The 27,787-nt window shown below is 43.6% G+C and overlaps 1 protein-coding gene across 1 annotated transcript in view; it reads left to right on the top strand.

Moving 5' to 3' along the window:
* fam167aa (family with sequence similarity 167 member Aa) overlaps positions 1–5,206 on the top strand; it is a 29,261-nt gene extending 24,055 nt beyond the window's left edge. Inside the window, exon 3 of the mRNA XM_067983781.1 lies at positions 761–5,206. Within this exon, the coding sequence (XP_067839882.1) occupies positions 761–1,024 (264 nt within the window). The 3' untranslated portion in view covers positions 1,025–5,206. The remainder of the gene's footprint in view (positions 1–760) is intronic.
* The last annotated feature ends 22,581 nt before the right edge of the window (positions 5,207–27,787 follow it).

The raw sequence follows: 27,787 nt of genomic DNA, 5'->3' as shown, positions 1-27,787 counted from the left end.
ACACAATACTCCAGCTGAGGCTTAACCAGTGTTTTATACAGGTTTAGCATAACTTCCTTGCATTTGTACTCCATGCCTCTATTAATAAAGCCCAGGATCCCATATGCTTTTTTAACAGCCTTCTCCATTTGTCCTGCAACCTTCAAAGATTTGTGTATGTGCACCCCCAGGTCTCTCTGCTTCTGGACCCTCTTTAAAATTATACTATTTAATTTATATTGCCTCTTCTCATTCTTCCTACCAAAATGCTTCACTTCACACTTCTCTACATTAAATTTCATCTGTCATGTGTCTGCCCATTTCACCAGTCTATCTATGTCCTCCTGAAGTCTGTTACTATTTTCCACATTTGTTTACTACATTTCCGAGTTTCATGTCATCTGCAAACTTTGAAATTATACCCTGTCTACCCAAGTGCAGGTCATTAACATATATATCAAAAAAAGCAGTGGTCCTAATACTGACCCCTGGGGAACACCACTGTATACTTCCCTCCAGTCTGAAAAACAACCATTCACCAGTACTCTCTGCTTTCTGTCCCTTAGCCAGTTTTGTATCCATGCTGCCACTGTCCCTTTAATCCCATGGGCTTTAATTTTGCCGACAAGTCTATTATGTGGTACTTTATCAAAGGCCTTTTGAAAGTCCATATACACAACATCAACCACACTACTTTCATCAACCCTCTCCGTTATTGCGTTTGTGTTGATGTGTTTTTGCTGCTTGTTACTGTACTAATTCACAGTTTTTTTCTAAACAGACAGAAATGCGTCTGCAAGACCAGGAGCTGGCAAGACAACTGATGCACCTTCGCAGCGACATCAACAAGCTGAAGATTGAGCAGACCTGCCACTTACACCAACGAATGCTTAACGACGCCACTTACGAACTGGAGGAGCGGGATGAACTGTCTGATTTGTTCTGCGACTTCCCAGTGACCAATGCCTTCACTCTGTCGGCGCCACTCAAACTTATCGGTGTGACTAAAATGAACATTAATTCCAGAAGGTTTTCTTTGTGTTAAAAGTACCATGAGCACTGTGCAGTTAAAATTGCAATTGCTTCTCTTTGGAGATGACCAGAGCAAGTTGCAGAACTGCAGAGAATCAAGTCTGAATGGTTTCTTTTTTTCTGTGGTTAATTTTTTTCTCCCTTTTTTTCCCCCTTTTATCTCCTGAACACAGCAATGCAGGGGTGTTGCTGCATGAGAAACGGAAACCCTCCAAATAGGGTGAGTATCAGCAGGCTATTCGACCACATGGTCCAATCCTCCCCATATCCTACAGTAGAGGCCACCCACCGGTAGAGATCGGGAGCATGAAACTTGGAAAGATTTTTCTGTTTCCCTAATCCAGGAATGCTGAGATCAGTCGCGTCGCCCTAGCCGAGATCAGTTAAGATCCGGTGATCGAACATGGGACCTTCCTGGTCATCAGGAGGGAAGAACCTTCAGTTTGAATGCGATATTCAAAGTTTTGTAGATTAAATTTAAAACCACTCGGTAAGTGTAGCTGGATTCAGTGGACTACTTGAGGGGGGTTATGTTTAACTTCGGCGGAGGTAGAAGTCTGACGGTAGGTAGCGGAAGGGCTGCCCATTATACACCCTGGTTGATTTACCTTTCCATTGAAGTCAATACAAAGGATAATCGGGCCCTTCCACCAGTTTACTGCCCCCCCCTCCACCCCGAAATTGAAAATGACCCTGGTAGGAAGAATTCAAGTAACCTTTAACATGCTACAAAATATGGCTGGTGTGTCTGTAAATATAACCACAAGGTTATTATTGTGAGCCGTCCTTAGGCAACCCCGAAAATTAAAGTACTGGTTCATCGCTTTAACTAACATTGGCGGGGGGTGGTGGATTTGAGGTCTCCCACCTGGCAGTAGCACCCCCAGAAATATGGGGAATTACTTACAGCCCTGTCCTCGCTGTCACTGTAGAAATCTTCCCCCAAGGCTACAGTTGGGCAGCCTGAGCGCCCGCCTGAGTCAGGCGATTGGCCTTTTTAATATGCAAATTTGGATCCGATTTTAGGACATAACAGGATGGAGTGTGCACCGTGCTCACCCTGCCCAGTATCAGCTGGCGGTCCAGCCAAAGAGGAGCCCAAAGTCAAATTGTACTGTACTTTTGTGCAGCCGGCAGGAGCAGGAGCCTGATATTGCAGCAGCCTGGATCTGGTGGGTTGCCCTGAGGGCGCCTCGTGTTCCGGCCATAGCCTGCTGGCGTATTGATGATGAAGTCCAGCTTGCTGCTGGGACTATTGGGCAGCCGGAGGGTACAGTCTGTGGGCTGGCCCCCCTGGGGTGGGGGGGGGGGAAATCTACCCAGTGAGTCAAACAAAGCAATAATGTTAGGAAAAATAATCCATCAAATAATCCATTAAACAAAGAGTTTGTCAATCTGTTTTTTGTAGAATTAAAATATTGTGGCGGCTGCACTTACCCCAGTAAAGTTGCACTCTAACAAAGGCATCACAGGCTTAAAGGCGCATATAAATATCGCTGAACAGAAATGGCTGTTTATTTACTAAATATGCAGCCCGGTAGTGCAAGTCCAAATGCATCACTGCATTGTGAAGACATCATTGTGCTGCTTGCATGTAACTCTCCATTGAAGTTCATGCAGGGCTGTTTCAGATCTTTCCCCCACTGATAAAAGAAAGAGACACATAAGTAACTTATGCAGCTAACAGGGTAAAGTCACATGACTTAGCTAACTGGCAAACCAGGTGACTTTAAAAGACCTATCAGGAAACAGTAGCACACCATGCAAATACATTGGAGCAACAGTGTGATGCATCACTGAGTGCTGGTACAGAGGATTATACCTGTGATAACCCTAAACACACACAAACCAAGCTCCTGATCTCAAACATACCAACTATGGGAAGACAGTGAGTTGAGATTCTAGTATTTCCCCACAGAGAGCACGGAAAACCCCAGGGTGTTCTCACATGACTGCTGGTATGTAAATTCAGAGCACTGTTAACAGATGTCTAGAAGCAGGTAATTTCCCTGCTCTTCAGCTGTCCCTAATTACTAATAGTGCCTGCCACAGGGAGACTTAAGAATGGGGAAAATACCTTGATACGAGTCTCACTCCCAAAATGAGGCCTATTAGCTCAAGCCTCTTAAAGATATTGAAGCAAAAATTTCAAAGTAGTTTTTTTTAAAAAATCAAGTATTTAACAATCCCAACACACTATATTCATTTTAAAAGAAGGAAAGCAGGTAGACTCACGAGCTTTGTAAGTATGATGCTGGTGGCAGGGTAACATAGATAGTTAAAACCCTAACACTGTGGAGTAGTGTGATTCAGGCTCAAACTTGCAATTCCCCACATGAAGAGCCCCTTGTCTTGGTCAGGCCTTCAATGGGAGATACCAAGAGGAGGCCAGTTATTTTCCCACATGAAAGGAGTGAAAATCAGAAAAGGAATCACAGCCCATTAATCTCCCGAGTGGCTGGAGACAGGACAGCATAGGCCGAGGCCCAGAAGAGGCTTTACCTGCCTGCTTTTATCACCTGGGGAATGGGGTGTGGTGCAACAAGACCTGAAGAGCGGAAGGAAAGAAAGTATAAAATATTTTACAGGAAAACAGGAAAGATAATCAAATTAATCTTCTGATTTGACTCAGCTAAGACTCTGGACTGGTTGACGAACCTCAATTGGAAGAAGTTCAGATTTCCCGCCCGCTCCCCAACAATTGTTCGTTAGATCTGCTGTGGATGGGGGCAGATATTTGCTGGGAGACACGTTCCCGCCTCTTGTAATGTTCACCCCCCCAACTCCCAGCTTCGTGGGCCCATATAGACAGACAGACATATTGCAACAGGATGCAAATGAAAGAAATACATCCTTGACATATTTCCCACACTTTGAAAATTCTAGGTGTAAGGGGCGCTTTTAGTCCTAGGCATCCAGCATTGTAATCATGGCAGAGATGGATTGCACAGGCCAAAAAGGAACAGTAATTTTACAAAGAATTTTGGCTGGCTTACACAGTGCAGAGGCCATCTGCACATTCTCTACCCGGGTTGCTGGAGCTGGCATTGGGAGGTGGGAGATCTAGGCCTATATGTTTAGTTGCAGTTTCAATTTTTTTCCCATTTTCTTCTCTTTTCTGACAACAGTGATTTATGCTGGGGAACGGTTCCAATGGTCCCAGCAGCAATTCGATACTTCACCAACTGGTTACTCTTTGTATATGAGCCTAAACAGGCTACTTGACTGTTTGGGAACAGAGCTGAACCCAATCCTCTTCTCACTCAATGCCCATGCACAATTTCTAGCGGAGAGAGTTAAAGTTTCCCGGAAAATAATAAAAAATTGAAACTTTCCTGGTCTGTATGGTTCAGTACCACACCATTGAACCTCAGGAAAAACAAAACTTGAAAGGCGATATTTTTCTCTTGGATGATTAGTGCAGCATCTTAAGCAATTTTTAATCTAGTTTTGTGTCTTAAGTATTATTCTATTGTCTGGATGAAAGTGGACAGAAGCACAGGCAGTCACGTGAGATGATGCTAGGTGGAGGAACCTGACTGCAGCCTTATCTGCCACTGGGCAAGAAGAGGAAGCATGAGTGAGTGAGGCCTATCAGACAGGTGGATTTATTCCACTCTGTAGGAAGAGATGCCTTGTGTATATAAGTATTTCTGGTGTTTTATTATGAATTACATACATTAAAAATTGTGAGTATTTGCAAGAAATTGAGTAGGTTAGTACAGTTACTGCAGATCTTAACATATAATTAAGAAAAATTTAAAGAACTTGTGTTATTTTAACAGAAAAACATCTGGAAGAGCCCAGGCTGTTATCAATAACAAACAGCATTTAACTGACCTTGCTGTGACATCATCACACAAACACACTGCTGGGCATGTGCAGTCTTTGATATGGCATTGATGTTCAGCAATGGCATTACATGTCAGATTGTATTTGTTTGCTTGCAGTTTAAAAAATAGATGCCTAGCAGCATTGCCTTGCACCTGCTTTTGGTCCTTTGATGGCATTAGTAACTGTTTGGCTCAACATCAGAAATAGTGATGAACTCTGATGTGATTCACATTGAAGAATCAAAGGTTGTAAATTGGTCAGTAAATCTTCATATCAATCTCTTCTGAATGACAGCAGGTTGCCCCTCTTGTCAGTAGCTATTGCTTTGTTGTGGCAGCTTCAAAAATTAATAAAACTCTATAAGGGAAAACAAAGTCGATGCTAATTTTTATAATTTAAAATCAATGCTGGTTGTGTTTTCCATAAAAACAGGAGGGGAGAGATTCTGCGCAACTGGATAGATTACCATTTGATTCTTCTGTGTTGGGGCCTTCACTAGGCCCAGAACGGAACCTATGCCTGCTCTCCACAGCTGTAGGTGCTGCTGGGCCTATCAGAAGAACATCTGGTAGGGTTCCCTGGGTAGCCTGGGAACACCACCAGATAGTCCCAAAATGCTGGTGTTATGTAAATGAAGAAGCGCTCACCTCTCCCAGATTGTAATTTCTTGGAGATTTCTGAATGCAGTGGAAATTTTGTGGATCCAGGTTCTGACCTAAATTCCGACCTCCCACTGGAATTACGCCACAATTATGCTCTCAAGATCGTGCAATTTCTGTTCTATGTTCTTCAGTATTGTACATTATGTTACTATCACCTGACTTTCTATGGCAGAGAGTCAGATGTTACACAAGGATAGAAATTCCACTCCAATGGCAGAGTTGTGGCGGGGAGGACCACAGATTGAGGCTGAACCTCGATCTGTCAACAAATTGATCGTGGGGGTCATCGATCCTTAAGCCTTTGTATTGCAGACTGACTAGGGGGGTATATCTGGGGGCATTCCCAGGAATTCCACCTAGTTCACACCAATTAGGCCCAGTGGTTCCCTGGGCCAGTGAGCCACCCGGAGATCCCAAAGAAGTGAAGACCAAAGGAAATTGATGCCATCTGAATGCTGCCTCTACATTCCCTGCAGAGCCTGAAGTTTTTCTCTGCTCTTGGCCTGTTAAGGGCCTTGGGCTCCCCCTCTCAGAGGGGGCATCTCTCCGAGTTTCTAGCGGGACAGACACTTATTTTGCATCGCTATAGGTGCGGGTGCCTGTCCTGAATATCTCATCCCCGGGATTTAAGACGGAACCATGGGGAGGCCAAGACACAGGACAAAGTTCCTCTCTCACAATTAGGCACAGGAGTCGGCCAGGTGTGGTTAAAATAACTATTTTGTTTAGTTACAGAGGTAGTTTCATTGAGGCTAGGGCATTACCGCCAGCTACAATATCAAATCGGTAAAAGGTAACACATATAACAGAGGAATCTACACTTAACTGACCTGTATTCGACATAACAAAGCACATGAAGTAGTTTATAGCTCTCTTTTAGCCATCAGTTTTTAGAAACACAATTTTTAACATTATTATTTTACCTTCTAGGTTTCCTTTGTGAAAATATAGAACTTAAAGTAAAAATAATACATCATAATTCCTTTCAAAAATAATCCTCACTGACAATATCAAATAGATAGGCTGTGTGACTCCTTATGGTGAGGACCAAGAAAATATAAATCTGAAGAAGAGATTAAATAATTTGCATATTTCTTTCATTACAAAATATCTCTGGCACAGTCTTAGTGTTACTAAAAGGATCTGCTTAAATAAATTTTTAAATTTAGGACTTTTATCCAGAACCTGCCTCCATACTATGGAGGGATTTAAGCACGAGGATGAGAATTTTCAATTGGAGGCATTTGGGGACTGGGAGCCAATGTAGGTCAGTGGGCACAGGGTTGATGGGTGAATGGGACTTGGTGTGTGTTAGAATTTTGGATGAGCTCAAGTTTATGAAGGTTGAAGGGTGGGAGGCCGGCCAGGAGAGCATTGGAATTGTCGATTCTGGAGGTGACAAAGCATAGATGATGGTTTGAGCATCAAATGGGCTGAGGGAGAGGGCAATTTTACAGAGGTGGAAGTAGGCAGTCTTTGTGATAGAGAGGGTATGGGGTCGGGATCAAATATGACACCAAGGTTGCAAACAACCTGGTTCAGCCTGATACAGTGGCCGGGGAGGGGGATGGAATTGGTGGCATGGGAACAGAGTTTGGGGGGGGGGGGAGGGGAAGGACCAAAGATGATAGCTTCAGTCTACCCAATGTTTAACTGGAGGAAATTGTGAATTATTCAAGGCCAGACGTCGGACAAGCAGGCTGACAACACAGGTGGATGTGTCGAGAGAGGTAGAGCTGGGTGTCAATCAGTGTACGTGTGGAACCTGAGGCTATGTCTTCAGATGATGTCGCCAAGGGGCAGCATGAATAGGAGGGGACCAAAGACAGGTCCTTGGTGGACTCCATAGGTAACGGTGCAGGAGCGGGAAGAGAAGCCATTACAGGAGATGGTCTGGCTACGATTGGATAGGTAAGCGTGGAGCCAAGAGAAGGCTTACAAAAGAGCTGATGGGATTGTTGTTTCTTTGCTAATATTGGAAATGTAAAGGCAGGAAAATCTATGCAATTCCACAGAGATTCTCCCAGTCTCCCGCGGTAAGATCGGCCGGATACTGGCGGAACCCGTGTGGAATTTCAGGGCCGTAGTTTAAGTGTACCAGCCCCAGTACTATTGGAGGAGTTGAAGCTCTGCTCAGGATGTAGTTCCTCTGGGTGATGCTCGCAACAAAGTGCTGCTGATGTTAAAGGTAACTGTCTACCAGCAGCAGCACTTGGGTCGGGTTTGCTATCTTGGGGGTGATCAAGGAGGGCATCACGGCTGTGCCTGATCCTGTCCTCACCCGACATCCACACACATGCACTTTTTTTTAGCAGATAGGACGATAGGAATCAGGAGCAGGAACTCAAATGATTTTTTTTCCCATCTCTATCTGGCCCCTACTGATCTGTATGGCTCAGTTACACGTTGATGTCGGCAACTGAGCCACAGATGAGCTCAATCGGCTTTTTTCTAAGATTTAAAATCAAAAGTTGGTTCATGACTTTTTTTTACACTTTCATCTTAAAGCTCTTTCATATTATAGGAGTGCAGCTGACAGGAGACATGTAAGTTTCACTCTGTTGGCTACAGTCCATAGTATTAATGACTCCAAGCTTGGTGAACCAATGGAATTGGAGACCCATGAAGCCAGTACCTGATGTTTCCACTGATGTCTTCAGATTTGATAGCGAAGACCAGCACCACTGCCATCGAGCGTAAGCATAAAGGGGCGAGTGATGCACAGAGGTTGATCTCCCTAGATAGGAACATTTTACACTGGTTACCTATGGTACCTAAGCAGTTTAACATTATCCCCTGCACATGGTCTCACATCAGAACACCAAATGCTGAACCAATATGTTGCTGCAAAGCAAGATGTGCTTTATAGCTGCACTATAAAGTATAAGGGCCCAAAATCCCACAATCCTACTCTGCAACTGATACAGTAGAATTAAATTAGTAGTAAATGGCAGTAGGGTGGGTCTTCCGATGCACCAGAGAATTAATTGCAAGCAGTTAACGTATCATTGGCAGGCACCTCCACCAGTATCGTTACAGCTGGGGTGCTCGTCAGGTGGGGGATGGGCAGGAAGGTGTGGCAATGGCCAGCCACCGAGGGATAGAAATTTCAGGTCTGACTGCAGATGCCTGAAGGAACATAGATTGACTCTCTAGCACGAGGCACGACTGCAGTAAACAAACCAGCCTTAAACAATCCTATGGGTCCTAAGTCTGCCACCTGTCGCTTGCAGGTGTACAGTACATTGGAGACATTGGAGGCAGGATGGTCAGGAATTCTAGCAGATGACATCATCCCACCAGTTCTGCCTCCATTCCTGACTTCCAATTTACACCTTTACTGTTCCCTATGGGCCCTGATAGCACCACCAGTCCACCTCTATCGCTGAGGAAATTCAAGTCCTCTGAGTCTTGCCTGTTGTGTTGAGCAGGGCTGACATCTTTAATACGACCTAACTAAGCAGCATTTAGTTAGGAAGATTTTTCAATCGAAGCCAAAAGCAACGATTTTGGGGGTTAAATTGGTTAATCCCCGAAACCGGGTGTGGGTATCGCAATCTGTGATTAACCCCTGCCCCTGGTGCTTCCGTCGAAGGCAGGTCGTGGCATTTGTCCTGTCTCAGCACTTACGTCAGACAAGGGTTAAAAACCTGCGTTGACACTAGGATTCAACGGCATTCAAACTTTCCACCAGCAGGGGGAGCCCGAATCTTGTGCACTTGAAGTGCAGTAACCTACAGGGCTACGGACCAAGTGCTGGAAAGTGGGATTAAGCTGGATAGCTCTTTTTCAGCCAGCACGGACATGATGGGCTGAATGGCCTCCTTCTGTTCCGTAACTTTCTATGATTCTATGATGAATCTCTTAAAGGCAGGCTGTTTCTCTGACAGCCAGCCAAAATCTCTTAAAGGTAGCCGGTACCTGTAATTCACTAAAAATAACAGTCTGCTGTCTGCACGGAGTCTGAACGGAAATCAGACATCGGACACGGATCCTGTCCCTATGTTTACAAACTGTTGAGTTATTTTAAAACATTGACTAAAGGTTGCACACTACTAAATCCCACATCCTCCAATCTGCACACCACATCTCACCAATCTGCCAGTCCAAGTTGGTACCAGGCCTGCAAGAGTGCATGCACCAAGATTCTCAGATGATGCACTAGAGGCCTTGGTGCAAGAGGTGGACAGAAGGAGAGACATCCTACATCTGTGGAGGGGTGGGGTGGGGTGGGTGGTGCAAGAGGCCATCCAGACATAGGCCCAAAAGGCAGTGGGAGGGGGCGGGGGACAAAGTCAAAGCCAGGCATACAGCACCACAAATATGGATGCAGTGCAGGAAGAAGTTCAATGCTATGACATGAGTGGTCAAGGTGAGTGAGGTCAACTGTCAAGTGGCGTCTCCTACCAACTGCACCACTAGCTGCATCCACTGCTCCACGCACTACACACCCATCACCCAGGTACCAACAAACTCTTTCAATCACTACTCAACTCTTCCAATCAGATGCTTCCTCTCACCCTTACACATTACTACTATTGCAAGCCGCCCACCCACAGCTCACAGGCCACACACTGGCAGCTTTTCAACATGACAGGCACATCAACCAGACACACGTCCCGCTTTCTTGCAGGAGAAGGTAGCGCATAACAGGAGGCAGCAAGTGGCATTTAGCCCCTCGAGCCTGTTCCACCATTCAATGAGATCATGGTTGGTCTGTGACCTAACTCCATATACCCGCCTTAGCCCCATATCCCTTAATACCCTTAGTTCACAGAAATCTATCAATCTCAGATTTAAAATTCACACGTGAACTAGCATCAACTGCCATTTGCAGAAGAATGTTCCAAACTTTTCCCACTCTTTGCATGTAGAAGCGTTTCCTAACTTCACTCCTGCATGTCCCGGCTCTAAATGTTAGGCTCTGTCACCTCGTCCTAGTATTCAAGTATAGGAGACCTCCAAAAACAGTTATAAATGCATCAGCAGTCAGAAGCAATAATCCAGCAACTAACCCGTAAATCCTGAATGGTCCTTTTAAATAGCGCTGGTGAGGGGGACCTCCCGCCACTCTAAGACACGTTCAGATGGTCGGGGTTAAGACAGTGCATTGAGTGGAGCGTTAAGTGTCAAAATGGTGTCTATCACGTGAAATCAACGTTACATACTGATCAAACGCATTTTCTCCCTGCTTTACATCATGCTGGCACTTGTTATTTGCGCATGCACTAAGCCCTTTACCAAGATGGCGTCCGGCGCAGGTCACATTAGAAGTGTCCGTGCACATCCAAGACACCATCTTGGATCTTCAGGAGGCCAAGTAGCACCGAAATAATAGGTGCTACACGGCCCAATTTAGCGCCCTTTCAGTTTAGTTCAATTTGCAGACCGAAAATAGTTTCAAGCAGCTTGTCCAGAATGTGCAATCTCAACATTTCAATGTAATGGAAGTTATGGCATTCACTTCAGACATTTAATCAACCAATTAAATTAAACAACAGCTCTTTTTGGAGTTGAATTTCAGTCCAGGTTGATAAGGTGACATTTACTGCTCTCCTCCCAATGCCACAATGGCCTTTTTATCAAAACTACATGGGGATAGAGGTATTGTTGGCTGACCAATTGGGGGGCCGAGTTTCAAAAGTTTTCTTGTTCCAGGCACAAAGGACTTTATCCTTTAAAGGGATGTGCAAGCTTTTTTCTCGAGATTTCGCTACTAAGTATTTTTCCCCCTTCCCTTCTCATTCCTGCTTTGTTCTGCTGGCAATGGATTCTGATTGAGGGGAATTCTGAAACAGGATCATAAAGCTGTGCACACTTTTACTTGGCCCTAGCATAGGCGTTTAGAAAAATATATCTGTGGTATAAACCTTGACATTAATCACTTTGGTCAACATTATAAAGAAAACAGTCTCATTGAGGCACTTTTTTCCTCTAATTTCCTCTCCTATCCTGAAAGTAGTGGCTCCTGCTGTAATACAGTTCCAAAGGTACTAGCAGTTCTGCAGTAGTTGCTCAGGTGACTATTTAATTCACCATGGCTGGGAATTACCTCAGAGCTGCTCCCGCTCCGCCATCGTAACTTCCACGGACGTCAAATGAGGCTTCCGCAGCACTTTCGGTGAAGTTACAGGAGCAGAGCAAAAGCAGTGCATTGGAAATTCCCAGCCCATGTGTTAACTGGACATTGAATTTCAGCAGGTTGTTTGACTGTGGGAATGTAATGTCAGACATCAATTGGGGAAAATTGGAAACTGTTACTGGAAAGTGGTGTGGTTAACTACTACTTACCAGGATTTTACTTCAGTCTTCTTTTCACATGGTCCCTGGAGCAAATCTGCTATTTTAAATGATTGTGAAAAATATGAATTCTGTAATGGAGGGAACAGAAGTTGAGCTAGCAAAACTGAAGTAAGGAAACATCTGTGAATGCTCAGATCATTACACCTACTAACCCCCTAGCTGTTTTATGGATGTCTGTACAATTTTTATTTTCATATGTGAGATATCTCTAACTTTTCTACAATAATTTTTTTTTGGCTTACAAGAAAGAATTACAGTTGGCTCCAAAATGGAGAAAGATGCACCAAATGAAAAGTGAAAAAATGAAAGCTTCCTGGGTAGAAACATCACCCCAGATTTTCTTCCAGCACTTTCATCCCCTTCAGTAATTTCTAAATTCACCACTACTGCAAACTGCGCTTTTATGTACTTCAGCTTTTTTCTCTGTATAAGTGTTAATAATGCCTACAGCTTACGTTATGACAAGCCCATATCCCACTACCCTTTCAGTTAATTACCTGCCTTTACATGTACGTGCAGCCCTGTTATTGAGCTGTCAGTCTGCTTTTCTTAGTTTTCTAGCTTGACATGAATGCAAATACCTCAGTTACACACTGTCGATAGGCCTCCTTTAGATTGTAAGTCATTAAGAGAGATTGGATTTAGAGGTCGACTCACATGGCGCATGGAGACTGGCACACCATTTTCCTGGACACCAAGGTCAGGATTATCCTCCCAGCAGTGGTGATCCGGCAGTGGGGGGCTTCCATCTGCCCCTCCATTATTACTGGAACCCCAAACCAACGGCAACATTGCTGGAACCCTCACCCAGTTTCCCGGGTGAGGTTCATCCTGTAATGCATGGTGGGTTTTCTGCGGGATTCTGCCACTAAGATGGAGCCCGCCATTGCTTGGAAGTGAAATCCCGGCAGTGCTGCAGCACCAGAGGAGGCAGCCGGGCGAGTAAAGGGGCATGTGTCCTGAAGATCGGCATCCTGGTAGGCCTCAGTAGAGACCAAAGCCAATAAAGAAGGTAAGTAGTGGCCAGAATGGAGGGAGAGGGGCTAGTAGCAGCCTCCTCTCCCTCCAATGGGAGAACGCATGGTTGTTGCCACTGCTTCCCAGGGCCTACCGCCATCTTCCCCATGGCGCCCCCAGAGGTGGCCATGAGTGTTCAGATGGGAGGGAAATCCACTGGGGACCTAAGCTGTGCCTTCCCCACTGCCACCTGCATGCACTAACACCTGTCCCAACGGGGAGGGGAGGGAAATCCCGGTTGGTGCCTTAAGGTCAGAACGCCCGCACTTTCCATCACTGTCACCGTGGTCCTGCCTGATTTTGGGTAGGATCGTGGAAGAGAATCGTAGCCAAGAAGTGTATGGATTAGGGGACTCACAAGGGGAGAAAACTGGGGCTGGTGGAGATGGAAAGGGCTACGTGACCTCATGCAAGAATAATATATCCTTTAAAAACAAAACTAAACAAAACAAGAAGGTTTCTAAATTGGTGTGTAAATGACTCCCTCTTCTTGTGGGTGATTATGTTAGCACTCTAATTTTTGTTCGGAAGTGTTTGCCTAGTTACAATGCTGCTATCATTTGAGTTACTACGTTATGAAACTTTCCCCCTCTCCTCTAAAACTGGTTATTTAAAAAAATGCTCTACGTCAACAAAACATTTGTATCTCACCGGCCAGCCTGCTAGTGAGCTCATCATAAGCATGTAGGTTTAATCATCACCCATTGTGCAGAAATAAAACCAGTGATTGCGAAAAGAACAGCCTGTGCTCGATTACACTAAGTCACTCTGACGCAACTCATAAAACACAATCATTAAAGAACATCCAAGCCCAGACTGATTGACCTTCAATGCTCTACAATACCGGCATTCCTGGGGCTTGGTTCTGAAATATGTCTGTCGTCATTTTCTCATTTCAGTTACTCATGCCGGTCATTATCAGTCATTTTGGTTATCATATTATCCTGAAACCTTTTCCCAAATGTTCCTATACAATAATGCCCTGTTGTAGATGATGATGCCATAATCATTGACAGTTAACTTTGATTAATGAATTTTGATCAAGTTCGCAAAATGTATCTTTAATAATGAATTGTAAAACCTGAAAGAACATTGTCGAATGATCACAAATATTGTAGTGATGGCCTCCAGGAAGCTGCTACAGGAATTTATTCTTGGTATCAGCACTAAAGAATCTGGCCCACACTGTTGGCAGTACCTCAAATTTACATAGTAACACTGATCAAAGGAGCTTAAGGTTATGTCAAGACCTTTATCTGTTAAATGGTCAGAGTATTCATTAAAAAGTTTGGCAAACATTTTTGGGGAAGGGGGACAGGCGAACCAAAGAGCCATTTATTATTTTCATTAAGATGATTTTACCTGTTTCAATATATTTTATGCCATCACATCTTAAATCCTGTGTTTAATTTGGAAAAAAATATCAGTGTACAGAACATTCTCCTTGACCAAAACTCAGATAAAAAATTAACTTTTCAAAAGTGTTTCTGTTTTGTGAGTTTGTATAGATATTAATCTTTTCCAGTCTTCCAGGCTGCAGCCAGTGCTTCAGCAACTACTTCCTCACTGTCACAATCACTGTAACTCTCCTGCTCTGCCATATCTTTGTAATTCTGCTCTTCTTATTCCATGATGAGATCTCTTCACACAGCAGGATGCAACAATTGACAATATATCTTGAGACCGTGGAGGAGCTGTGCTGCAATTCACCTCTTGATTTGTTGAGCCATCTGACTTGCTACTTCAGGATCCCAATTGGATGTTGGGTAATCATTCTGGTTGCATCATGGACCTTGTTGTACCTTCGCACAGCTTCTGTCCATGGTTGATGTAAGGGTGTCATTATTCATGGCTGCAGAGGGTAGTTGTGGTCTCCCAGGAACCATTTTTCCACTCTTCCTTCTCCTTCAGGCTGCCACAAAATAAAATCAAAGTATTGTGGGAGCTTCTGGGGAAGTAGCATTGAACTGCACGGCCCCGATTTTGGTCTTCAGCGGACATTGGAACTCCCACCAGATGTTGCCAATAGGAGGCCCGAACTATTTTGATGGTCAGGACTCATTTGCATTCAATTAATGATCTGCTGCATGTTTTTAGCACCCATGGGCAGCTCGCCGTTTGAGAGGGTGAGATATTTGGCGGCTCTAACGCATATTTAAAGCAAGCTTGCACCTTGGTTCTGACAGTGGTTCTGCATGGGGATTGGTTACAGGGCCATTGCTTTTCACAATCTTTATTAATGATCTGGAAGAAGGTGTTAGGGAAACCATCTGCAGGTTTGCAGATGACACAAAGATTTGTGCAGGTGTTAGGACCTTAAGATGAGAAAAATAGATTACAAGCAGATCTACATGAGATGAGGAAATGGATCCAAGTCTGGCAAATGTTATTTAGTATAGATAAAAGTAATGTTACGTGCATGGGTAGGGCTAACGCAAAGCATTTGGACACCACGTAGGGATGCAAAATTAAGACTGTTGAGTGCGAGGTTTTACTGTACATGAGTCTTTTAAGGTTCATGACCAGTGCCGTGAGGCTATAGCAAAAGCAAACAGAGTATTAGACAAAGTATTAGGGGGCATTCCGAAGGGACCGCTCCCTCCGCGACACCCTGGTCCACTCTTCCATCACCCCCAACACCCGCTCTCCTCCCCACGGCACCTTCCTGTGCGAGCGCAGGAGATGCAACACCTGCCCTTTCACCTCCTCCCTTCTCACCATCCAGGACCCCAAACACTCCTTCCAGGTGAAACAGCAATTTATTTGTACTTCTTTCAATTTAGTATACTGTATTCGCTGCACACAATGCGATCTCCTCTACATTGGGGAGACCAAACGCAGACTGGGTGATCGCTTTGCTGAACACCTCCACTCTGTCCACAAGCGTGACCCTGACCTGCCGATCACTTGCCATTTTAATTCCCCATCCCACTCCCACGCTGACCTCTCTGTCCTCAGCCTCTTACACTGTTCCAATGAAGCTCAACGTAAGCTCGAGGAACAGCTCCTCATCTTTCATTTAGGCACTTTACAAACTTCCGGACTCATTGATTTCAATAACTTCAGATCATAACCACTGCTCCCATTTTTTCAGTCAGCTAGTGCTGGTAATGGTTCTGCTGCTGCCATTTACAGCTACTCCTGATCAATCTTTTGTTTCTTAACCTGTCCCATTCCCACCCTCCTTGCCTTGCACCATCAACCCTTTTGTTATTTAATCACTCTTGCCCTCTACCCTATCACAGACCTTCCCTTTTGTTCTTTCCTCTCCCCCTTTCCCTGGCTCTGTACTTGCTCAAAAACTTTAACTCTTTTAACATTTTCCAGTTCTGACGAAAGGTCTTTGACCTGAAACGTTAACTCTGTTTCTTTCTCCACAGATGCTGCCTGACTTGCTGAACTTCTCCAGCATTTTCTGTTTTTATTTCAGATTTCCAGCATCTGCAGTATTTTGCTTTTGAGTGTAATAGGATGTATTGTTAGGACAATCCAACACAAAACAAAAAACACAAAACTGACTTTGTATAAGACCTTGGTTAAGCGTGTCCAGTTATGGTCTCCTCACATGATTGGTAATATAGAGGCCCTGGAAAAGAATCGGAGGAGAGCCAATAGATTAATATCTAGTTTAAAGGCCCTTAGTTACCATGATAGACTTAGAAAGCTAAGACCTTTTTACACTGGAAAAGGAGTTTTGATTGAGGTAATTTAAATAATGAAAGGATTAGATTCAAGCTTTCAAAAGGGAGCTGGATGTGTTCCTAACTGACATCACTACATACAGAAGGTAGGTGGGGTGGGGGTTATGCCTCCCAATCACTGTGGTCTTCAGAAACCTGTTTGTTCGGTTTTGGGAGTCGGAAAGCAATCTCCCAGGTTTATTCTCCTGAATTGGCCTAAGATTTTTTTCCTTCTCCCAGGAGAATACATGGCTGCTGGGGAGTTGGGGAGGAGGAGAGGGGGTGGTGATGGGGCCATGGTGTTAAGCTGCACGGTATGGGACAGGCTCGATGGGCCAGCTTGTTTTTCTCTGTCTAACGTTTTCATATGTTCATATGTAACTTTTCCACTTTCAAGGCAGAATCCATTTACAAACCAGCTTTCCCTAGAATAGCTGGCCTCTGTTTCCTCTGTTACAGGTCATCCATGTTCATACTTCAGGCTGTAGTCTGCTGGGCTGAGTAGAGGGTTGTGAGAGGGGGCTCTGTGTCCATCTGCTCAGTCTCCTTTCTTCACAGAGAAAGAGGAACAAACACTGTCCTCTGACCCCTCCTTCAACTCTGTGTGATGAGAACAGGATCCCGAGCTGCCACACTTGAACAAAAAACTGCCCCTGTTGGTTTGGAAGCTCACAGCACCTGTATTATCAATTCAGCTAAGCTCCCTATTATAGAATTATATAGAATTTACAGCACAGAAACAGGCCATTCGACCCAGTTGGTCCATGCTGGTGTTTATGCTCCACATGGGCCTCCTCCCACAACTTTACTTCATCTCACCCTATCAACATATCTTCCTATTCCTTTCTCCCTCATGTACTTATCTAGCTTCCCCTTAAAAGCATCAATGCTATTCACCTCAATACTCCTTGTGGTAGCAAGTTCCATATTTTAACCACTCTCTAAGTAAAGGAGTTTCTGAGTTTCTTATTGGATTTATCAGCGATTATCTTATATTTACAGCCCTTAGTTTTGGATTCTCCCACAAGTGGAAACATCTTTTCTATGTCTACTTTGTCGAACCCCTTCATAATTTTAAAAACCTCTATCAGGTCACCTCTCAGGCTTCTCTTTTCTCGAGAAAAGATGTATCAGGTGTATTGAACGGAAATCCTTTCTAACTCCGGGATGCGAATTACAATAGGATGAGCTCAACAACTTTGCATTATTGCTAACAAACATTTTAAATGGCTTTGTAGGTTGAAGTTATCTTTACAGCAAAATCTTAACATGAATTAAAACTAAATCCCTTCCAGGCCAAATCCCAAAATGTTACAAGCTGTTATTCCTCACTAAATCTCCTGGATATTTCCCAATGAAACAGGTTAACATCGATCATCATTCTCATTTTCTCTGTTTAAGAATACCACTGGCAGAGGTCACCCTCGATAAGACAATGCTACAAGGTACAAGACTGAAAAATAAAGGTAGCGAAAAACTACAAAATAAACCAACTTAAAAACAAATTGTCTAGTAATTACAAGAATAGTGCAATTCCTATTAATTAAACAATGGTCATTACTATTTTCTTTTTTCTCACTAAGTGTCGGAGTAAAACTGAATCAATTCCCTTAGCGTTTTGTTGTTTTCAACACATCAAGTACAGGATAATACTGTATCATGTATCAAAGTAGGCTGTGTCCCAAAGGAATATCCACAGAAACCACAGACCAACAGTAATTCTCAAACATCACTTTGCGAAGCTTTGGCTCTTCTGGCTGGCATCTCAGTTTCCACCCTTCATAAACTTCAGCTTATCTAAAACTACGCTGCCTGAATCCTATCCCACACTAATTCCAGCTAACCCATTACCCCTGTCCTTGCTGACCTTTACAGGCTGCTGGTCCCTCAATGCCTCAAATTTAAAATTGAAATTTCTATATGGCTTTGCCCCTCCCTATCTCTGTAGCCTCTTCCAATGTTACAACCCGTCCCTGAACTCTCCGTTCCTCTGACTCATTACTTGTACACTCCCCTCCCTCCTCGGCCCACCATTGGTGACAGTCCCACTGTCTGGAATTCCCTCCCTAAACCTTTACCCTGTTCCACCTCCATCTCTTCCTTTAAGACCCTCCTTATAGCCCAATTTTTTTGAGACAGCTTTTGGTAACCTCTCTTAATCTCTTATTTGGCAACCTCTCTTAATCTCTTATTTGGCTCGGCATCTCTTTTTCCTCATGTCTCTGTGAAGCTTGGGACATTTTTCTACATTAAATATGCTATATAATTTCAAATTGTTTTAGTAGTAGTAGTAGTATAGTTGTAGTAGTAGTAGTTGTAGTAGTTGTAGTCTCTACCTGGGACAAGATACCCATCTCATTACGTTATGGATATTTGGTTTATGAGCTGTGCGTACTCCAGCCTCTGGTAGCACTGCATTCTTCTACAAATGCCTCAACTAAACAAAAATGTACTTATCTATCTTCCAAGATAGTTGACTCTAATAGCTCTAACTGAGCTGAAGGTTCACTGATTAGTGCAGTAAGGGTTTACTGCTACCTAGCTGAGAAAATGTATTAGAAACTGTAGGCCAATGAGTTAATTGTAGGCATGTTGTGATGGCTGCAGTGACGGCCCGCCCAATGATCCAAAGCACTGTCTCCTCTAGGGGGGTGAGGACATGTAAATGTGCCTGTCCACCCTCAAGTCCTTCCTGCTGCTGGGTGTTATGCGCCACCTTCTAGGAACATAGGAACAGGAGTAGGCCATTCAGCCCCTCGTGCCTGCTCCGCCATTTGATAAGACCATGGCTGATATGTGATCTAACTCCATATACCTGCCTTTGGCCCATATCCCTTAATACCTTTGATTGCCAAAAAGCTATCGATCTCAGATTTAAATTTAGCAATTGAGCTAGTATCAATTGCCGTTTGCGGAAGAGAGTTCCAAACTTCTACCACCCTTTGTGTGTAGAAATGTTTTCTAATCTCACTCCTGAAAGGTCTGGCTCTAATTTTTAGACTGTGCCCCCTACTCCTAGAATCCCCAACCAGCGGAAATAGTTTCTCTCTATCCACCCTATCCGTTCCTCTTAATATCTTATAAACTTTGATCAGATCACCCCTTAACCTTCGAAACTCCAGAGAATACAACCCCAATTTGTGTAATCTCTCCTCGTAACTTAACCCTTGAAGTCTGGGTATCATTCTAGTAAACCTACGCTGCACTCCCTCCAAGGTCAATATGTCCTTCCGAAGGTGCGGTGCCCAGAACAGCTCACAGTACTCCAGGTGCGGTCTAACCAGCAAGACAGAGGACAGTGTGTCACTGAGTATCCTGCAAGGTGTGTGGATGATGTGCCTGTTGTGGCAGAATAGCTGCCAGTTTCTGTGACTTGTGAGTGGTGGTTGTGTAGCCTGCAAGTGTGGTACTATGTGCGGGTGAGATGCAGCATGCTGAGTGCAGCATTGTGTATGGATGGGCAGTGTTTGTTGGTGGGTGGGTGATGGGGAGTGTGATGCGTGGAGCAGTGGTACAGTTGGTTGGATCTGCCACTTGACACTTGAATTCAATCACCTTGACCACTTGTGTCAAATCATTGAACTTCTTTCAGCACTGCATCCACGTGTGTGGTGCAATGGTCCTGGCATTGACTTCCTGGGCCACAGCCTGCCAATGCCTGCGGTGCTGCAGTCTGGAGGGTCTCCGGCCAGCCTGCGGGTACATGCTGGCCCTCCTTTCATCCACGCCTTCCACCAGGGCCTCCAGAGCATCATCAGAGAAGCGTGGAGCCCTTTCTCGTGCTGATCCTGCTATCCTCGTGGCCATCTTTCCCTCCTCCAAGTAAGCTGTGTACCTGCCATTTGAAATGTGCACCTGCACCTTTAAGAGGTGCAGGCTGCTGATGACGTGCGCTGTGCATGCCCCATTTCCAACTTCCTCATTCTCCGTGCAGCCTCTCAGCAGCGCAGGTAGCGCTGGCTGCATGGAGATATCATGGTAATTAGCAAGCAGCACGATGTTCACATGCTGCCTGCGTAGGGTCTATTGGGTACTAGCGCATCACACTACCCCCACCCAAAAATGACCCTTGACAAATTTCTCCCCCTCCATCTCTTATTTTGCAAGTTTGCCTCTGATTGCAAACATGGCATCAGTGGTAATCCTGCAGTATAAATGGCCCAATGCTTTTGCCATCCTAGACAAATAAAAAAAACCCTCCTGAAATTTGGTTTTCATTCACGATTTTCGATCAAAGCTGGCACCAATGGCAAATATAAACAACATGATGGGTGCATGTAGGTCGGGACAAGTTTGGGGTCTGACCCCTCACTATACCAGTACAGGCCAGCTGTACATTTTCCACATTGCTGACCGTTGGAGATCTTCCTCCAACATCAGGAAAGGTTCTTAACCAGATTAAATATATCTTATGGTAAAATGTGTTAAAATTTTGAATCTGTACTCGATAGTCTCTTGGATTCAGTGTCACTGGACACTCCAAAAGCTGACCCTGCATCCCTTACCATCGAGGATTTACCTTTTCCACATAATATCTAGTCATATGATAGTGTGACCTGGGGACCAAAACAAGGAGCTCCCTTGTTGTTTGGAGGGGATACTGGGAGCATGTTCATTTCTCCTATCTTCTGGAAGATACACACTCTAGTGAGATGAGGTCAATTATAAACCAAGAATAGATTTATTTTACATATAGTAGATGAATGAACAGTACACAGTTTTAGTGAAATTTAATCTAATTCCTATTGGTCCTCATAACATCTAAAATAATAAATTACATCTAAAGTAATAAATAATGAAACCTGTTACTAGCCTTCTGGGTGTGAGTCCCCTGGGAGCTACCTCCAGCTGGGCTCAAATGAATGAGACCATTCCAACATTATATTTGTGAATGTCACTTGTAGGGAATCCTTATTTCCTGTGATTCTTGGAACTCGACGAATAGTTAAGCAAAGAAAGTTACCCTCAATCACGGTAGTTTTGTTAATCAAAAGTAATTATTTAATGATGTTATAATTCACACGGACATTCATTAAGCAAAATCAAACCTATGCTCTACCGTTATACACTTAATAATTCACAACGTTATTCTTTAATGATGCTCCATTTGTTACTAAGACTATGGGCATGATTTTAGCTCGGAGCTAGGAACCCAGAGCACCCGCAAATATTTGCTTGGGGAACCCAGAAGCTAAATGAGTGCAACACAATCTGTGATCGCAACTCAAGTGAAGGTAAGTATTTGTGCTTTCAGGTTTCCCAGGTGCCAGGCAGCAAGATTGACAGGAGTGAAAGGAGCCGCGAATCAAGACGGGGGAGGGAGGGAGGGAGAAATCGTGGGCCCTGGAAGCCATTGGAGGGGTGGTGGGAGGTAGGCGGACGTGGACGACATCAGGTGGGCCTTGGAGAAGATCAGTGGGTTCAGCATTGAGAGGTTCAAGGATTGGGGGGGAGGAGGGGTCCAGCATTGGTGGGGGGGTCCAGCATGGGGAATGTCCAGCATCGGGGTGTGGGGTGGGGTAGCCGACCACAGGGGTCCGATCACACCAGGTGAGCTCGTTGGGCCTGGATGAAGCACTCCTTCTCCTCCTGGCCCACAAGCAGTGCAATAAAGGCATTCACCTCATGGATCCGGCCCTTCCCACTTGCTTTCACCTGAGGTGAATCAGAAGCGATGAGAAACACGAACAGGTACGGTTAAATTTGTTTGACGTTTCTAATACACAAAAAATGAAGTGCCTCAACTATCGCAATGAGGTACATTGCCCCTTTAAGTATTGGCCCGCCGGCTTTAAGTGGGGATGGGACATCTGGGTTTCTATTGTGCGTGCGCATCCAAACGCGCCTGGGTTAATCCAGGAAGTGGGCATATTGGAGCCTGGATGCGGTCCCGCTCCAAAAAGCTGGTACTTTAACCTCCCACCTGTTCTTGGGGGTTAAAATTATCCCCTATATCTCTTTGATGTAGGAAGGACCAGGTGCTTGAACCATGGAATGTAAGAGGCCTCTTTATTATCTTTGTTTATGACCTTCCAAGCAGAGATCGAAGTATCTTGCCCCTTTTTCTCTATACACACATGATGCTTTATAACCATCTTGTGTTGACTTCTAATTGCTTCAATGGCTTCAAATCCATTCCTTTTACCATTTGCTTTTATAGTTTATCATATGCTGGACACAATACTCTGTTGTTTTACAAATCCCATTTATTTCAACAGATTACCAGAGAGATATAAGAGGCCTCTTGCCTTTTAAAAACAGAATTTGCAAGAACACAGTTTACTACATTACTGTGTTTGCAGGTTTTCAAATGTCTTTGTTTAAAAAGGGCATAGTTAACCCTTTCCTTCAAATGTCTTTTGTTAAAGGGGTTTTGAATCCCACACACTAGAAAGTATTAATGGACCCTATTATCTCAAACTGATATGGTTTGAAAGACATACAATTTGACCAACCAGTTTGTCTATTCCTGGCTACTGGGTTGAAAATGCCTTCCCAGATAGGTTGTTTGTGGATATAACTGTTTGTGTGTTGAATTTAATCCAAAATTCCCCCACGCCCAATAGGCAAAATTCTCAAAACGTGACAATGTGCCATGCAGCAAAACATCTTGAAGGAATGATTTCATTTATTGGATTTAAGAAAATAATAATGGGAAATGAGGGGCACATTGTTCCATCTAAAATAAATGTTAATAGATTTGCTGAATTTTTTTTATCCATTCTTGGGATATGGGTGTCGTCTGCAAGGTCAGCATTTATTGCCCAACCCCAGTTGCCCTAAGAAGGTGGTAGTGGGCCGCCTTCTCAGCAGTTTGATAAAACTGAATGGCTTGTGAGGTCACTTCAGAGAGAAGTTAAGAGTCAACCACAAATCCTGCAGGGAATGTTTGAAAGCTCTGTTAAGAAGTTGTGACATTTATTTTTACAGTTTATTTTTCAGTTTCAAAGATTTTTTTTATACAATTGTTTTTGGAGTTAATATTGAAAATCTTGGGAACAAAAGTTTAGCGACTTTGGCTCACAGATTATAAAAGATTTTATCTCAGAAGTCAAAAAGCCTTTGGGAAAATCTGTCCTCGTTTTGCTTCCTGGGCCCCACTAGGAAACAGAGGTATCTGTCTGGGCTTTTGAAAGGCTTCTTACCATTCAATGTATTATTCAATAGCAGCAGCTAATGATCTGACCTGGTCGTAACCTTCTATCCAGTTCTCCCATGACCAGTTCAGAAAGACATTTGTTCACCACCATGAGTAGTTAATTTGTAATGTGCTCTTTTTTCTCCGGTGTATCCACTGTTAGCTATTTCTATCTCCCAGTAAGACAGATGAATGGTTGATTACAGTGTTGAGTTGCTGACTTTTGTAAACAAGTCTTTTAGATGGTAATATATATTTTACAAGATGTAAGTATTGATTAGGCTTTTGTAAAATGTAAACTATTACTATTAAGCACTTTATAAGAGATGGTATTGTTAGTCTGGAATTCTTTCACAATAGGCAATTCCATTTAAATACTTTATAAGCGAATATTTATGTTGAGTAAACTGAAATTTAAATGACTATTTAGGCATTGATGTGAACAGGTAGTTTTGTTAATGTTTTGCCTACATTGGACACAGTTCCCTCCTGTGTCCCATCCTATGTGTTTCGCTATTGCAATAGTTTCTGCATTTCCATAAAATAGAGCATGATGTCCATAAAATAGTAAACAATTTTACAACACCAAGTTATAGTCCAGCAATTTTATTTTAAATTCACAAGCTTTCGGAGGCTACCTCCTTCCTCAGGTGAACGATGTGGAAAATAAAATAGAGCATGATTTCCATAAAATAGAGCACCTTGTCATCAGTCATAATCTGGCTTGGAAATGTCTTTATTTTCTTTTTTTAAAAATCTTTGCATTATATGTATTAAGGCTCTGCCGTGATTGTTTTCATTTAAATAACAATATTTTCTACTGACAATGAGAGACATCCCTGAAACCTTTGAATGGGAAAGGATTAAGTGATGCAATCAATTATTAGGATTTCACTGACAGGATTATTTACTCTGCTGGATTTTGTATGGGGCCATTGCTATGGGTAACTGCACAGAGTATTCCGAGCTGCTGCCACACTCCTCAATCTCCCCAATTAACAACCTCCATTTCAAATATTAGGAAAAGAGCATGATTTTTTTCAAAGTTTTGTGTATTTTTATAGCATAACTTGACTTTACGTATATGTAAGATTTTACAGTGCTTTTCAAACGTCTAATCTGTGACTTGAAGTGTGCAACAGGACATCAGAAACATGGTGCTCTGCTGAAAGTGTCCTGCTAGAAGGTGTGTTCAGAGATTTCTGATATAGTAAAATACTAATTTATGTACAAACATGTAACCATATTTTGATCTATCATAAAAGTAACCCCGCGCAGATTTTTTTTTAAACAAATTCAATTTACTTTTCTTCCTTTTCAAGACAATATCAAAGCAATAAGAGTAATGAGGGCAGCATGAATGACAAATCGAGGATAATGGAAGAATTGTTGAATAGACTGGGAAAGAAAAGAAGGCAAATGATATGTTGGAGTTCTGACCTAATGTCACTCTCCGTTTCAGACTGTTTGTGGTGAATCTTTCTCACTGTCAATCCCTTTCATATTGAGTTATGCTCCCTCTTACTCTCTTTCATTTGTGTTTCTGACTTTGTTCCTTTCTGCCAGACTGTCTTCTGTCTATAAAAAGCAAAATACTGTAGCTGCTAGAAATCTGAAACACAAACAGAAAATGCTGGAAACACTCAGTAGGGCAGTCTGCCTCTGTGGTGAGCTGCTGCCTGTCCTGCTGTGCGTTTCTAGCATTTTCTGTTTCTGTCTTCTGACTGTCTCTGTTTCAGCCTAATACTATGCTGAAATGTATTCAGTTGGCACTGCATCAAAAATGTTTTTGTTTTGCTGTTCATGACACAAATCTTTTGCTGTATTGCCTGAAGGCGCTTACCACATTGCATTTGTTTTGTGAAAAAAGATGACAGTCTGTATTATGCAGTGTGCAGTGCTTCGAATGATATGTTGGTGAAGTTAAAATGACATGCCTGCTCCCAGTGACATGATGAGGAGTGAATCATTACTGGCACACACATTAAAAGAAACATAATTATCTAAGATTTGTAATCTCAGTCTTTTATTACAGGGAGGAAATAGCCTCTCCTTTTTTGCTGCTCTGTGCCATTTCTTCCTCTACAGCCCTATATTATTCCAGATTGCCTTAATTAGCTGTAATTGGATTCATCCATATTTATTCAGCAACATAAAAAGGCCCTTTTACTGTCAAATAAAATGGAGAAAATATAATAACTTGAGGTGCAATTGGTCACCATGGGCACCAATGCAATGAATAAAGACAATCCTTACTCCCCTAATGCCTTGGTGGGTAAATGCAATTATGTGGTAGGGTTCTGAACTTTACAGAGCAGAAAGGGACCAGGTTTGATCTTTGGTCTGTGCTGAATTATCTAATCTCACCTGGGATGACATTTTGGATACAATACAGGCAAGGAAAGGGGGAAAAAGCCTTCCTTCCTGACTAACACCGATATCAATCATCAATCTAATATTTTCTTTATAGTGGCAAATGGGAGCTGAAACAAGTAAAATACCAGAAAACTGACTCTTATTTGGCACAAAAATTTAGTAACATTCAACTACTCAAGATAAACAAACCCCATTTTTATTTCCCCCTTTTCTCTTGTTCTCTTCTGAAAGTATCAACTCATGAAGAACGGGTGAGTTGAGGGCGGGGGGACAGTATAAATATTAAAAGTTTGAAGTAGGAACGAGTCCTGGCTCCAACCCACTGAAAAACACGTTTCGCCCAGACACATCTGGGTGCACGTGTGCTTCAGAAGCCCTCGGCAGGATGACATTTAAAGGTGCAATTAAGATCGTTCAAGTAATTAACTCAATAACATTTTTGTGGATTGAGGCAGACAAACGATTTTAACTCTGTTTGAACATGTGTCCCGTGGCCTCTGAAACACACCATGGAAATGGAGGCGAGTTGCAGCAGGCAGCTATTTGGACATTTAAACCAGTGATTGACAGGCATGTCATTTTAACTTCACCAACATACCATTCGAAGCGCTGCACACTGCATAATACAGACTGCCACCTGACGGATGCATTGCTTTGTGTGAGGATGACAATGAAGCAGATGCAGCAGAGGGTGACTATCAGACAGACTGATCACATTGCATCAGGATTGGGGTGAGTGGGAGAGGTGGGTGCACAAATGGGAGGGTGAAGAAGTGCACAGAAAGTGAAGGTAACTTGACACTGAGCCGTAAGTGGGTGTGAGGAGTGATGTGATGGAGTATGCTTTGCAGGACAGTGTGAGGGGGGCATGGGCGGGGGGTAATGTTCATCATAGAATGCAGGTCAATCAGTAACTGTACTCACTTTTCCTGACCTCGTTAGGTCATTAAATCTCTTCCTGCATTGCAGCCACGACAGGGACATCGTGCCCCTGCTGCCACCTCCAGCCATGCCCTCTCTGTGACAGAGCCAGGTTTCTTCCTCCTGTCCAGTGGATATAGGACCTCCCTCCTGTTTCTCACAGCGCCCAGTAATGTCTCCAGGGCGGTGTCTGAGAACCTGGGTGCTGGCTTGGCTCTGGGATGTTCCTTATTCATTTTGCCTCCTTTCCCATTCAAAATGCATTGGTGGAGTGGCCCTTTAAATAGTGCGCTCTAAACGCATCATGTGGGTGTGCAGACCGCCTGCTGTGCAGCTTGAGGATGCGAAACCCGGAAGTTCAATTAAGTGGCTTCAAGCGAGTCGCGATCGCTCAAGAACACGCAGAGAATTTTTTTCCGGGTTTCCCACCCGCTTATTGACCCCCCCCCACTGAGGTCCTGCCTCATTGTTAAAATTTAGGCCATTGCTCCTTGGTCATCAGCAACCCTCTGGCACCTTATCCAAATGGCCATTCTTCAGGAGGGAACCAAGACAGTGATTGTCAGAAGGTGTTCAACTATGGTGGGGAGGCATCTCAGCCAAACCCAAAAATGCATGACAGATCCACACACATGTACTTTATAGTCATGGTCATCAGATAGTAATCAAGAGCAGGAATCTTGCCTGATTTTTTGCCCTCTTCTCTTGCCTAAGACTTTAAGGCTAATTGAAGTGCCCCAACATAGCGAGCCACGCAGATCAGATAAATGCCAGGCTTGATTTCTGATCAGTGTTGAGGTAATTGATCAGACTTAGGGCAGCAAATGGGACATAAAATTGGCTTC

Source organism: Heptranchias perlo, chromosome 5 (genome assembly GCF_035084215.1).
Source record: "Heptranchias perlo isolate sHepPer1 chromosome 5, sHepPer1.hap1, whole genome shotgun sequence".
Classification (NCBI taxonomy): domain Eukaryota; kingdom Metazoa; phylum Chordata; class Chondrichthyes; order Hexanchiformes; family Hexanchidae; genus Heptranchias; species Heptranchias perlo.
This window is presented reverse-complemented; position numbering and strand designations above follow the sequence as displayed.